General features: G+C 44.3%; 1 protein-coding gene across 5 annotated transcripts in view; it reads left to right on the top strand.

The window, feature by feature from the left end:
* Positions 1 to 15,416, top strand: part of itpr1b (inositol 1,4,5-trisphosphate receptor, type 1b) — a 155,479-nt gene that overhangs the window by 7,346 nt on the left and 132,717 nt on the right. For all 5 annotated transcript variants that reach the window (XM_047347351.1, XM_047347350.1, XM_047347348.1 and 2 more), the window contains exon 3: positions 6,562 to 6,632. In XM_047347351.1, the coding sequence (XP_047203307.1) occupies positions 6,562 to 6,632 (71 nt within the window). The remainder of the gene's footprint in view (positions 1 to 6,561; positions 6,633 to 15,416) is intronic.

Here is a 15,416-nt window from a genome sequence, read left to right as displayed (position 1 = left end):
ATGTCTGTCTCAGTTGTTGTGTACCTAAAATTCTTTTCATTCAACTAAGAGGTTATTTTCTGATAGAAACTGAGACTGAAACACAGTTTACAGTGTCTTAGTTTACAGATGCACTCATCTGTAAACTGAGACACACATGTCTTGAAAGTTTGAAAATAAACAATTTTTGAGTATGAATTTTGTTTTAATAAAAAAGGCCATTTCAGAATTGATCCATACATCTCTCAATAATTCTTGTAAAAATATTTATTGGAATTTCAGCAACCATTATTGCTGACCAGCTTTTTGCTCGCTTTCACTGGTCTTTTGACAATTTATCTTTGATTTTGTTTTTATCTCTCCAAATTTATTTGAAGTTGGAAAGGCTCCTTGCCATCACCTTAATCTTTAGCTTCCTCCACAGACTCAATTCAGGACTTTGGCTGGGCCACTCCAAAACATTCAGATTATTAGAATCTAAATATCTCAAATCGTCATTGTTCTCGAATTAATTCTTATAAACTTTGTTCTTTCAGCCAAGAAAAAATGGGAGAAATAATGAAGATTATTTCAACATAAGAAAGGGCAAAGGGCTTTAACTAAATAAGCAATCTGAACACTTACCCAAATGGGATTCTATACATTTATGGTTGATATATTTGAACGACTTTCCTACAACATGCTTGCTTGACTTAATTATTTAGCAAATAATAATCAAATCTTACTTTCTATGTCCAGTGGCATGTTTTTATTGTGATAAAATACTGCACAAATGCACAACAAATATGACTAAATGTGTGTGCACGCGTAAGTAACACTTAAATTAGGTTTCAATTATTTATTCATTTATCAATTACTTCAATTATTCCATTTCTAACTATTACTGTTTGTGAAGACTGACATTAATAACATAACATTAATAAGTGCAATAGTTGTCTTATGTCTTGTACCTATGCCCCTTTTCCACAGGCTCTACTTAGGCCACCCTGCTCCGCTCCACTTTCTCTTTACTCTGCACGGAATCTGTTGCGTTTCCATTGACTCATTGGCTGCTGGAAGCTATTGCTTCAAGAGCTGTCTGGACTGGTTATGCTCCATAGTTTGCCTGAAGAAGTTACAATTTGAGGAAGTTTTTACCCAGCTAAGGAAATAACAAGGACTTCAAAGTGCAAAACTGCAGACTTTTAATCGTGGGGAAGTTAGTTTTAGGTCTGATGTGGGATATTTGAGCTTCACAAGGTCTTCCTCCCCTTTGACCCAATGCAGGCAATCTGATTATGGGCAGCTGCTCTCTGCCTCCTCCTCCTCCTACACACGTCATTAAAGACCGTCAACACATTTCTAAACCAAACACGCTGTTTCATAGTGGTTTTGTTTTGGAAATGTTCGTCGCTCTTGAGTTATGTTAACTTTTCCATTCACTAACTCTTCGAAAACCTTCTAATTTGTCCTCGTGCCATGGACGATCAGTAAACTGCAGTCTCTTCACATCACACTCAGAATTTTTTTTTATAATTTGTACTCGTCGTCTTCCACTTCATCCCTAACGGGTCACGGGAGCAGCAGACTCAGTAGAGACACCCAGACGTCCCTCTCCCCAGACTCCTCCAGCTCCTCTGGGGAGAGCCCAAGGCGTTCTCAGGCCAGCCGAGAGACATAGTGCCTCCAGCATGTTCTGGGCCGTCCCCTGCCTCAAGTGGAGGAGTTCAAGTATCTCGGGGTCTTGTTCCCGAGTGAGGGGAGAATGGAGCGGGAAATCGACAGACAAATTGGGGCAGCTACCACAGTAATGGGGACGCTGTGCCGGTCCGTTGTGGTGAAGAGAGAGCTGAGCCAAAAAGCAAAGCTGTCGATTTTCCGGTCGGTCTACGTTCCTACCCTCACCTATGGCCATGAACTTTAGGTCATGACCGAAAGAATGAGATCCCGGATACAAGAGGCTGAAATGAGCTTCCTCCGTAGGGTGGCCGGGCACTCCCTTTGAGATAGGGTGAGGAGCTCAGCCATCCTGGAGGGGCTCGGAGTAGAGCCGCTGCTCCTCCATATCAAGAGGAGCCAGTTGAGGTGGCTCGGGCATCTATACCGGATGCCTCCTGGACGCCTTCCTCTGGAGGTGTTCCAGGCACGTCCCAATGGGAGGAGGTCCAGGGGACGGCCCAGGACCTGCTGGAGGGACTATGTCTCTCGGCTGGCCTGGGAACACCTTGGGCTCCCCCTGGAGGAGCTGGAGGAGGTGTCTGGGAAGAGGGACGTCTGGGTGTCTACTGCCCTCGTGACCCGGTCTCGGATAAAGCGGAAGACAACGAGTACGAGTACAATGAGATTTTATTTTACATTCTGCCTCTTACAGTTACAGTTAAAGTGCACCTAAAATTACAGACCGTTCCATTGTTTGCAAGTGGTAGAACTACCACTTGCAAACAATGGAACGGTAGTGTATCAAATACTTATTTTCCCCACTGTAGTTGGTTATCACTCACTCATGTCATGTTTGTTTAGTGAAAAACACTTGTGAGCATTTCTTAATACTGGATTCTTGGATTAACCAAGAATCCAGGTAACCAGGTAACCATAAAAGCTCAAGTTGCCTTTGAGAAATCAGCCTGCAACATACGACTTCCTTCACTGACATATTGGCACATTACTGCCACCTACTGTTTTGGAGTTTTAAGCAGAAATTATTTGCAGTCTTACCTCAATAGAATTAAGTTGTTTGAACATAAGGTTGTTGTGACTATGAATCTGAAAATATTATTTAATATTAATACTTTAATATTTTATCAAATAATATTTCGCGCCATTGTTTGTTTGAAAGGTAACATCAGTGTTATGGCCTACTGACTGCCCAGACTCACTCTGAATCCAGTGGTATCTTACAATGTTGAGCCTGGAAAACCAGTAAAAAAATATTTGTCGGCTTGCTGTCTAAAGTTCACGCAGTTCTTATTATTCTGATTTGATGGCTGATTACGTTGACAGTTGTGATTGGTTTTGGCTCAGAACGTCATCTGCAGCAGTGAATTGTGGGTAATATACTTTGGCGAAGTCCGAAGTATATTACCCACAATTCTCGCATCTAAGCGGTCTTCGCCGAAGTGTGGATTGAGGGCACAAAGGGGGCGGGGCTAAGGACCACTCTGGAGAATTGGGACACACTACGCACTCGCACCCATCAATGGGAACGGGCAATTCAGGGACACAACGGTGGAAGTGCGAGTATTGGGACAGGGCCATTATTGAACAGCAAAACTCTGCACACACATGGGAATGAATTCACACAATTTCTTAAAATACAAGAATTTATTAACAAAAATAAGTCAACTCAAAGTCAAACATATTTCAATCAACAAACTCTGTACTATGCTAAAACAATCCAACTAAACTACCAAGCAGAATTAAAGAATAAGGAAGACTAATGGGCTATGTACAATGTAAACAAGTTGATTAAAGATGGTTGAAACCATGACCAAAAGAGTGATGCAACATTACCATGCAGTGTTTATGTTTTGAGATTATCTTGAAGAATCTGGAAGTGAAGTTAAGTTAGTCTTGGAACCAACATAGGCAATAATCAGCATACCTTTAGGCAACCGTTCACAATGCAAGATCAGCCGACCAAAACTGCACGTTACCGGTAACCACGGTGATGCGGTCCCTGTTGTCCTCCTTTCAGAAACTGCTTCACTCGGCTTGCTGGGAACTCTCTTGAAACAGTTCGCTTCTGCAGATCTCAGAGAGAAAGTCAAGAAACGCTTGTACCTTAATTTACTGCTTTTTATGAATGAATACCGGATACACATACAGTGATTCATTCGTACTTGTGCATATGATCGTGTGATCTTATGACACCCTTGGATCCAATTGAAGAGTTTATGTCTGTTTGCCAGCAAAAAGACATTAGCGCGCTGGGCCTCTCCTGTCCCGGTCATCACCGTCGTGGAGATCGGTTCCTTGGAAAGGAGGGGGTTTTATACGGCCAGTGGCATCATGGGAAGTCCGCTGTTACCCCCAGTTCCTAAGTTGTGCTGGAAGTATGTTAAATGCAATTTATTTTGAAAATTCCAGAAAAGTTTGTACCGCATCTTTCATGTTGTATCCATGGCTGTGGGTCACAACAAGGTATTCCAGTAAATTTTAAATTCTTGTATTTTAAGCTAAAACTACACGTATTACAACTGTTCAAAAACGGTTTTATTTAGTAGAAGCTATGTGTTAGACTTGAGATGAGGTAACAGACACCACTCATACCTGCTCCTGAGCAGTAATAGAAACGCTTGCAACAGCCTTGGAAACGCTTGCAAAGCAAGCTGAGTGGAGTGGAACTGGCCTGAGTAGAAGCCATAAAGGGCCATAAGGCTTTTGGGATTATTTGTAAAAGAAACTGGGCAGAAAGCCACCCTTTGTTAAAGCTGTGCAGAAACGTGGTGCTTTAGGTGGTTACATGACATACTGTAGGAAAACAGCTGTAAATTTGAGCCCTCTTCAGGTACCATCATGAATTAAGTAGCCTGGATTTGTATCCGGACAGATTTTCATATTGATGTCATTTATTCTAAAGTTAGCCTACATTTAGTTGAACCTTTTCAGTGCTTTTCAGTGCTCTGTATATGAAGTCAGTTTAGCCATTCTGAATGTGGCCTACATGTTCCCATACAGTAAAATTCAGTCAGTCAAATTACTGTAATTGTCTATTTATCACACTTGTTTTCATCCTTCAGCTAAATGTAGTTTACAACAATGTAAAATTGTTTTTTTTCTGATTGATGTAGCCACTGCACTCAGAATGCAAACAAGAGTCTTACAAATGTGAATTTTGTTGAGCAGAGATCTCTATATAGTGTATGAGAAAAATACTCTACTTTTACACTGATAGTGATTTGTCTCATGAACTCTGAGTGAGTTTTTTAATTGCTAGTTTCAGTGGGTCTGTGCAACAATCATGATGCTATTTTCAATATAATTGCTTTGAGTTGTGTTTGTCTTCATTGGATTTGAAAGGGTTATCACCCAATTAGAATGCATTATCTCTGTGGTTCTCAAAAGGAACAGGAAAACTGGTGAGATTTGTTGTGGTCACTAAATTAGCTTTGAGTTTTTTGTTTTGTTTTTAAAGAGGAGGGGAAAAAAGCAAGACAAGTGGATGCTATGCATATTGCTACTTTACAGGATGGTTTATCCATCTAAGCCTGATAAATAGTTATTTTATTTCACATTATGCTGTTGAAAAGCAAAAAGTATATCTGCAGAAACTCAGAGCCTTAGTTTATTTCTTGACAAGTAACATGTTTCAGGAGCCTAGCCTATTCTCAAGAATACTGCTTATCCCATTTCCTTTGTAAACAAATAAATCCTGATTTATTTAAATCAGTAGGCTTTTATCTTGCATGTGCTGTATTTCTCTTTCAGGTTTTAGAAAATCTGGCTAGTATATTTATGAAATCTTGCTAGTAGACCAAAGTAGGTAGAGTAGCCAAAAACTGTACACAAGTAAGAGTAGTGCTACTTCAATATATTTTTACTTAAGTTGAAGTAAAAAGTAGTCATCCAAGTAAAAAAGTATTTGGTAAAAAGGCTACTTAAGTACTGAGTACTTACTGTTTAATCTGATTTAATTTGTGCAAATGATGCAATGATACAGACAAAATATAAAATATGTGCAAGTTCTGGTACTTTGAATAATAAAAAATAAAATAAATTAAAATAAATCAAATTGTTAAAAAATAATACGTATTTCCAAGTCTAAGTTTTTCACAACAAAAAACCTTTTGAATTCTATACTTACAGTAGGTAGTGTATATGTTTTAGAACAGGGTAGTATTCCCAGTGACAATATCTACCATTTACTGTATGTTAATTTGATCTCCAAATGGTACAGCAAGCTCAGCAGATAGAAAATAATCTTTAAAACAATTAACCTTGCTCACAAACCAGAAGTCTCTCCAGAGGAACATTTCTCTGTTTCTGGTGCATTTTGGTTAAAATGTGTTTGTTCTTTTTTCAATGAAGTTACTCAAGATGGGTAGAGTAGAGTAATTTTACTCAAGCAAGAGTATCATTACTTTAGAATATTACTCAAGTAGAAGTAAAAAGTACGGTGCAGTAAACCTATTCCTAGAGGTCCTTTTTTTTTTTCAAAAAAGTTACTCAGAGTAAATGCAACTAGCTACTACCCACCCTCTGCTGGTAAATCTACTGAAACAAAACAAACTGAGGTCCACCTAGTACCAGGCAGATATATATTTTTAGCTCTTACACAGCTCTGGCCAGTGAAGGCATAGAAAACTTTATTGTAAGGGGCCTCTGGGGTCTTGGCAATTAATTGTTTTGGCATGTCGGTTGTGTAGGGTCCTTCGGGATCGGACTTCAGACCTGTGCCTTGGGTGTTTAAAGTGGGGCTGATATTATGTAAAATATCTGAGGTCATTTTTTCTGGCAATGCAATCTGCTGATAATATTTGATTGTTGAAATTGGTAAAAAAAAAAAAAAAAAAACGGTTAGAAACTATTTTTTATTGAATTCTCTTTAGTTGTTGAACTTATATATTCACACTAACGATAACACTAATGAAACTGTGTCTTTAGGCTTGTGGATGACCGTTGTGTAGTACAACCAGATGCAGGGGACCTCAACAATCCACCCAAGAAATTTAGAGGTAAGGACTTGTTCTCATTCACTTCCAAGTTATTCATAGTTAGATTGTTTTTTATAAGATTTACTGCTAGTTGTCTGTTCTTCGATGATGTGTTTAAAAACGGCATTCTGACAGTTTTGTTTCTTGTTCCTTTGGTTTTTGTTTCTCATGCTGTTTAAAAATGTACCAAGAAATATTTTAGAAATATTTTTAGAATAAGTATCCCTGTTTCATCAAGGCCGCCTTAGTTTTTTTAGATACCTTATAGGTGTTTGGAGCCACAGTTCTTGAAATGCTCCATTGATCCGTTTCATGCTGGTTCAATAGTCGCTACAGACCTTAATCCTCACATTCATGCTGTAAAGGTCCAGCCTGACCTTTAGGGACTTTGGTTTGTTAGAAAGCTGTTATGCCTGCTCTGTTAAGTCTTTTTTTGAAACCATACTGATATGCTAAAGGTTGTAATTTGATATTATCTGGTTTGAGTGCGCTTGCCTTCAAACATATTATTTGGATTTGAATGGAAAAATTTGTTTTGCACCTGTTTATAGTTTATTATCGGACCTTTCATAGATGTGTTGGGGTCATTTTACATGGAAGTGTATGTGTCAGACACTCATGATTGCCTTTAGTTTTCATTATCCCATTATCCTTTAAACATAGTTGTTAACATTCCCATTAGGTAAGTTGTGACTTTCTTTTGAGAGGTTTATGAGAGAGAAACCCTTCTGATTTACATCCACTCCGCTCGGGTCCGTTGTGAAGCCCAGAGGAGCTCCTAGAATCATACGCAGATCGCACAATAAAAGCCAGTGATAAATGAGGAAGCAAGTTAAATCGTTTTATGCATCCAGAAATTTTCATATGTTTTGGGTGAGTACACTTAGTTTGGTGAAGCTATATTTGTTGCTTAGTTTGGTGCATTTAATGTGTAATTGTTCGGTTTAGAATACCTTAGTTAATGTATAAAGCCCAGTAACTGATCTAATGTAAACGATTGCTAATATACACTCACCGGCCACTTTATTAGGTACACTTGTCCAGCTGCTCGTTAACGCAAATTTCTAATCGGCCAATCACATGGCAGCAACTCAATGCATTTAGGCATATAGACATGGTCAAGGTGATCTCCTGCAGTTCAAACCGAGCATCAGAATGGGGAAGAAAGGTGATTTAAGTGACTTTGAACGTGGCATGGTTGTTGGTGCCAGACTGGCTGGTCTGAGTACTTCAGAAACTGCTGATCTACTGGGATTTTTACACACTACCATCTCTAGGGTTTGCAGAGAATAGTCCGAAAAAGAGAAAATATCCAGTGAGCGGCAGTTCTCTGGGCGCAAATGCCTTGTTTGATGCCAGTGGTCAGAGGAGAATGGCCAGACTGGTTCGAGCTGATAGAAAGGCAACAGTAACTCAAATAACCACTCGTTACAACCAAGGCATGCAGAAGACCATCTCTTTTTTTTTTTTTTTTTTTACCGTATCCTGTCCGGCAGAGTATCGCTCAGAATTGTTGTCTGAGTGCCAAGAAATTGCCCAACAGATTTACTTTCACAAGCAGAGCATCACAGCTAATGCTTTAAAGCTCTGCTTGATATTTATAGAAGAAACTTTATTATAAACTTCTTTGGGAATATTTCAATTGTTACGGACACGGAGACTGAAATGAAAAGGAAAAATGAAGCTCAAAAAAGAGAGAGATGGGGAAAAAGGGGAGAAAAGGAGGAAAGAGTAGAGGAGAGAAAGAAGGATAAAGAGAATACAAGATTACACCCTGCTTGCTTATACACCTACAGCTGTTTTTTTTTTTTTAACAAAATAGTACATGGTAATTCTGAATGTAAAATGTACTTAGTGAGAGGTGCCGCCCAAAATAGAACATCTGTGTATCTGTCAACACCTGAAGCTTAACACCTGTGAGTATGAGTGTGGACGCGCTTTTGTATACAAGGTTTCTCCACAAAAATATGCAATAGCGAGTGTGAGGACCCACAGGCCTGCCCCACGGTCCCCGGACGGACACTGAGGAGAACTGAGTCACAGACATCTAAAGGCCCCCCAAAGCACAAGAACCCCAGGAGAACCACCACCGGGACTACCGCAACACCCCCAGAGAAGAGCAGTGAAGAGTCCCAGGGGAACCACCCAGCCGCAACAGTGCAGAAGCCCCAGGGAGCCGCAACGACGAGTCCACATGCCCCGCCGGCAGCCGTCCACGCCCGAGCAGATCCAGCCATGGACCCAAAGGCCCAAGACCCCGGGACACACCTCCCCCCAAGCAGAGGCCCGACAGAGCCTAGGGGGCCAGGCCCCGGCAAGCAGCCACCGGGAGTGAGCCAGCCCACACCAAAGCACCCGGCCGCGGACACCGAGAACCACAAGTACACCAGTGGGCAGAGACTCCAACCACCAGCAGGCGGTGTAGCGGGGAGGAAGCTGATACAGGAGAGGGAGCAGTCCAAGACCCAACCTGTCGCAAAAAAAAAAAAAACAGGCACACACTCACAAACACCCACTCCCACCCTCATGCATACACATAAAATCACTCACACCCAACATAAGGATAACATAAAGACGTCATACACTCACTCACACTCCCCATGCATACTCTATACTCCCGGGTCCAGGCGCCTGTACCCCCTCAGGGCAACCAACCCCCAGACCCAGAAGGTAGTCCCCTTCCCTCCTGGGGCAGAGGCAGGCAGACAGCGCCGGTACTGCCCAGACCCGGGTGACCCCGGCCCAGGTCCTGCCCCCCTGCCCCGAACCCAGTCCCCAACAACCCCCATCCACCTCCGGAGAGGGGGCTGTGTACAAAAGAGGGGTCCACATGGCCCAAAGCAACCCGCCAACCGAAGCCGCCCCAGGACGGAGCAGTCCCGACACCCCAACGGGCCCTGATCTCAACCCCATGAGTCTCCCACCCCCAGTGAACCCCAACAAGAACAAGAACCTCCCCACAGGGCCACCCCAAACAAGGACAGCGATATCGAACACATCGCCATGAACCGAAACGGCACGAATCCCTACCCCCACAGGGGCACACCCCCAAAGGTGAACTCCGTGGCCGAGAAGCCAATGAAACCACACCCACACAGCGCAAGCTCCACACACAGCCCCGATCTAAGAACCCCCGCCGCACCTCGCTCCCCCAGCCCACAGCACGCCGCAACGGCAAGGCAAGGGCCCTGCGCAGCGCCCCCTCCCCAGCCGGCAGACCAGGGCCCAAAGCCAGGGGCCGAGATCCAAGGGAACCCAAGCGATCCCGAGAGAGCCGAAACGCCAGCCCAGCACCACACAATCCCCAAGACCTGACCCCCAACCCCAGCTCAAACCCAACTAGAGGACCCATTCCCTCTCCCGACCTCCGACCACAGATGGGAAATAGCGAACGGGGGTGTGAAAAGACCCCAAGCCTGCCTCCGCCAGCTCAAATGTGGTGTTGATGCACGTTGTTGTAGTGTGCATTTAAAAAGAAAAACGGTGGGAAGAGGGTCTGCCCCCCCCCCCGCCACTCTGAACCCTCAATGTCTACATGCAATTATATCCTTAGAGGTGAGCGCAGGCACCAGAGGTTAGGCTCCTAGGACATCCTTCCCTCCTGATGCCATTGAGTGCGCCCACCCCCAAGACCCTACATGTGACTGTCATGAAAATGTTATAAGTGAGAGTGTCTAAGTTGTACAATAAAATTGGGGCACAGGCTTCCATGGGACCGCAGAGATGGAAAACCTTTGCGGAACTCCGATGGCGCACCCGCACCCCAAGGCCCTCCATGAGTGGTATTGTGATGGAGCTGGCGGAGGGAGGTGTCTGGGGATGGGGAGGGAAAGACTGGGGGGCAAACCGCTCTCCCAGGGAGCCAGCTCCCCGGCTGACCCCAATAGGCACCCCCGTTTGCCGAGTCCCAACAAAGGAGGGAGGCATAGGCACATCTGCCAGGCAAAAAACTAGGGACAGGTAACAGGCCCCGAGAACCAACTGAAAACCGGGACCAACGTCCCCAGCCCCCCCCCCCCCCCCCGGAACAACCCAGCCCCTCAGACCCCGAACCCCAGCCCCGTTACCCAGTCCGCCGCCCGAAGTAGCCACCGACCCCCAACAAAAAGGACCCAGCCACAAGCGGCCAAGAATGCGGCCCCACTCCAAACAAAGGAGAACACCAGCCAGCCCAGCACAACCAAAATACGCCACACAAAGGAGGGCACATGACCAGCACGCCCAGCCACCCCCGAACCCACGGGGCAGAGCCAACAGAGCGCCCAACCCCCGAAGCCCGGCACCAGACAGCAGCCACAACCAGGCAAGCAGGGCAACAAAACACATCCCACTCCAACACCAATGCCGCCACCAAGCCGCACCCGACCCAAAACGGCAGGCCCACCCAAATGCAAGCTCCAGGCCATGATAGGTACATGCCCCCCCCCCCCCCCCCCCCCCCCATAGACAGGCAAACCGAGACCACCGGGCCAGCTGGGCAGTCAAGCAGACCCCACGATGCACCACCCACCACCCTGCCCACTACCATGCCCAAGGGAAAGACACCGGCCCAGCAAGCCGAAGGGCACCACAGAAAGGCCCCAGCACACGGAGCAAAGAGGTCACACCCCCATCCAGAGACGCAGACCCACCTACATCCAGGTCAGCCAAGCAAAAACGATAGAGCCAAGCCAGACCGCAGATCCCCCCGAGCCAGCACCACAGCAACACCACCCATCCTTCAGTGCATTCGTAGGGGCACGGCGAGGACCACTAACCCCAAGCACACCGAACCCACCAGGAGCCATCCAGCAAACGAGCAAACCCCGCCCCAGTATGAAGCCTAGATGCCTGACGCAAGCGCAGAGCCCAGCAATGCCCGCCCTGCCGCACCCACGCCCGGAGGTCAGAGCCGCCGTGCACAGGACCACCACCCCAACACCACAGCATGCCATACAGTGGAGGACGGAATGCAGCAAAGAGCACCCAAAGCAAAAGCTGCACACAAAGCCCACACTGCGCAAATGTGCCCCCACCAGCCCCCCAAAAACAAAGCCCCCCATGAAAGTGCACCTCCACGAAAAAAAGACCCGCACCATCCAGGTCCTAGAACATGCCCGACACCCATACCCCTGCCAGAAGCAGCCCTGCAAAAGGACCCACTCCGTGGCCCAAAAAAGGCAAGAGAGCCCACAGAGCCAAAACCAAAACCCATCCGGAAGCCGAGACCAATCCACCCCGAGACCAACCCCGGCCAGCCTGCACACTTGGACCATGCATACCCCTCCGAACCCCCTCCCCAGACAGAAAAGGGACCAGCGTCAGTAACCGGAACCAAGACAAGGAAACAGAAACCAAGCCGGAACCACCCAAGACCAAACAACGCCCCCAACCATCCAAGCCCAACCACCCCTCCCCACCCCAGAAGGAAACCTACACCCACCCCAACATTCGAACAACTCCCAGAGCACATAAGACACTGGACACCCAGGCTGACCCCGCCCCACCCCCTCCCGCAGACCCTCCTCCCCGCCAGCAGAATGTGCTCCTTGAAGGAAGGAGCACCTGCAATGAGATGGGACCTACCTGCCAGTTTCGGAGGCCCTTATGCCCACCGATACACCAAAGGTCCCCGAGCCAGGGCCGGGCGCCCGGGCATGCACCAGCCCAAAACCCCGGCAACATACCCGTCAGGACCCAAGACCCCCAAGGCCCAGCCAGGACCCCAGCCAGGGGGGCGATACACCCCAGGGACCGCAGCCCCCAGCGCCAGACCCCCCAGCGATTCCAGCCCAGGGACACCCCAAATGCCCCAACCCAGACACCCCCCCGAATCCGCCACAACGCCCCACAGGATGAAGCCAAGGGCGCCCCACCCCCACTAGGTGATGTAGCCGATTAAAGGAGCCCAGAGAGATTGATCTGACGTGGAGGCAGAGGCTGTCTCAAGGCTTATATAATCGGACAGAAAATTTCTATACTGATTAATATTAAGAAGGTTTTTATTTTTCCAGTTCATGAGGATAGTTTTCTTAGCGATGCATAAGGCAGTGAAAACCATGTGAACTGAATTTGTCTCTATGATGACATCATCAAAGTTGCCCAACAAGCAAAGTGAAGGGGAAGGTGAAATATTACATCTCAGACACTTTGATAAGTCTTCACATATCAGGCACCAGAACCTCTGAACAGGTGTACATAACCATAGTGCATGGATATAATTATCTGGTATATTGCTTGTGCAGTGTAAGCAAATATTGGAAGGTGCCAAGCCCATCCTGAACATCCGTTGACCTGTATAGTATACTCTATGAAGGATTTTATATTGTATTAATTGCAAACTGGGGTTACTTGTCAGTTTAAAAGTTCTGGAACATATCTGAGACCAGAATGTTTGGTCAAAGTTAACTGATAAGTCCACTTCCCATTTTGTAATAGGAAATTGATTTATCTATATTAGACAATGTCCTGTATATTTTAGACATTAATTTGGGGGGGTTGAGTTTTAGGAACTCTAGTACACTTGATGGCATTTGTAACCCAACGTTAAGTCTAAATTTATTTTTTATTATCAATGTAATTTGTTGATATTCTAAAAATGTATTCTTGTCCATCCCGTATTGTATAATTAATCTGTTAAATGGGATGAACTGAATTCCTTCAAATATATGTTCCAGGTATTCAATTCCTTTACTCCTCCAATATGGAAAATGTATCATATTATTTTTTTGTAGGATGTCAGGGTTGTTCCAGATGGGTGTACGTCTGCATGGGATTAGTGAAGACCCTGTCATTTTTAGATATTCCCACCATGCTGTCAGAGAGGTGTTGACGTTGAGGCTTTTGAAGCATACATGCCGTTTTATATTTGAGCTAATAAATGGTAAATCTGAAATCTTAATATTATTGCATAGTGTCTGTTCTATGTCTAGCCAGGGTTCATCTATAGGACTGTGTTTAAACCATTTTGAGATGTAATGTAGCCTGTTAGCTAAGAAGTAAAGATGAAAGTTAGGCAGATCTAGTCCTCCTTTATCTTTGGTCTTTTGTAGTGTTTTTAGGCTAATACGTGGGGGCTTATCTTTCCAGAGAAATTTAGTGATGGAGGAGTCCAGAGATCTAAACCAGTCAGATGACGGTTTATTCGGAATCATTGAGAATAAGTAATTGATTTTTGGCAAGACCATCATTTTTATTGAAGCAACCCTGCCCATGAGTGATATGGGTAGAGACTTCCATCTAGCGAGATCATCTTGCACTTTTTTTAAGAGCGGGATGTGGTTTAGTTTTGTTAAATCTGCCAATCTAGGAGACACATTAATGCCCAAGTATGTAATATTCCCTGACTGTAGATGTATATTAGGAAAATTGTTGAAAGAACAATTAATTGGAAGAACTGTCGATTTTAACTAATTTATAGAATAGTCTGAAATTCTTGAGAAAGAATTAATCAATCCAATCACCTGAGCGACAGAGGTTTGCGAATGCTGGAGAAAGAGTAATACGTCATCTGCATAAAGACATATTTTATGTTCCTGCATTTTATGCCTTTAATATCTTTAGTTTGTCTGATTGCTGCTGCTAGTGGTTCAATAAAAATAGCAAATAATGAGGGTGAAAGTGGGCATCCCTGCCTGGTGCCTCTCTGAAGACAGAAGCAGGAAGATGTTTGGTTATTTGTTCTGATACATGCCGCTGGGGAACTGTATAATATTTTTATGAAAGAGCTTCCAAACCCAAATTTAGTCATGGTTGCAAACAAGAATTTCCAGTTAACTCTATCAAATGGTTTTTCTGCATCTAGAGATAATATATTGGTCTCAATATTTTTACTGTAGGAATAATCTATTAAATTAAGTAATCTGCGTGAATTAGTGGATGAATGCCTACCTTTAATAAATCCAGTTTGGACAGGATGTATTATGAGAGGAGTAACCTTTTCTAGTCTTTTTGCGAGGGCTTTACAGATTATTTTGAGATCGACGTTAATAAGGGATATGGGTCGGTAGCTGGTAGGGAGTACTGGGTCTTTTCCTGGTTTTAACAAGAGAGTGATGTTGGCAGAATTTATATTTGGCGGAAGTCTGCCATTTTTTTCGGTTTCCTGCACCATTCTTTGGAATATTGGGGCCAAAATATTCCAGAATTCTTTGTAAAACTCTGTTGTGAATCCATCTGGGCCTGGAGCCTTTTTATTGGGCATGCTTTTTAGAGCTTCTTGGATTTCGGCTGAAGTCAATGGTACATCCAGGGCCATTGTTTGATTACCTGATAGTTTAGGAATTGTTACTTTATCCAGAAATTGATCAATGTCATTATCTGACGGGTCTATCTGTGGTGAGTATAAAGCTTGGTAGAAATCTCTGAAAGTGCTGTTTATTCTTTCAGGATCATAAACTGTATTCCCTGTCGAGTCTTTTACAGCAAATATCGTTGTTCTTTCTTTATTTATTTTTAGTTGGTTAGCTAAAAAGCTACCGGATTTATTGCCATGTTCAAAGTTTTGTATACGAAGTCTTTGTACTAAGAATTGGGTTTTTTTGTCGATGATTTCATTTAATTCTAGTTTGGCTTTACGTAGTTTGCCCAACTTTTCCTCTTCCTGGGAAACATCTAACAGTTTAATGATTTCTTCTAATTCCTGTATACATTTGTTTTCTTTTTTCTTCTTATGTGATGAGAATGAGATTATTTTACCTCTCATCGCTGCTTTCCCAGCCTCCCAGAGAACAGATGTTGATGTCCCCGGGATATTATTGAATTCCAGATATGAAGTCCACTCTTTTTTAAAATATTTAATAAATTCTTCGTCCTTAAGCAATGATG

Source organism: Girardinichthys multiradiatus, chromosome 20 (assembly GCF_021462225.1).
Source record: "Girardinichthys multiradiatus isolate DD_20200921_A chromosome 20, DD_fGirMul_XY1, whole genome shotgun sequence".
Taxonomy (NCBI): domain Eukaryota; kingdom Metazoa; phylum Chordata; class Actinopteri; order Cyprinodontiformes; family Goodeidae; genus Girardinichthys; species Girardinichthys multiradiatus.
Note: the sequence above shows the minus strand (reverse complement) of the source record. Positions and strands in the feature narration are given on the sequence as shown.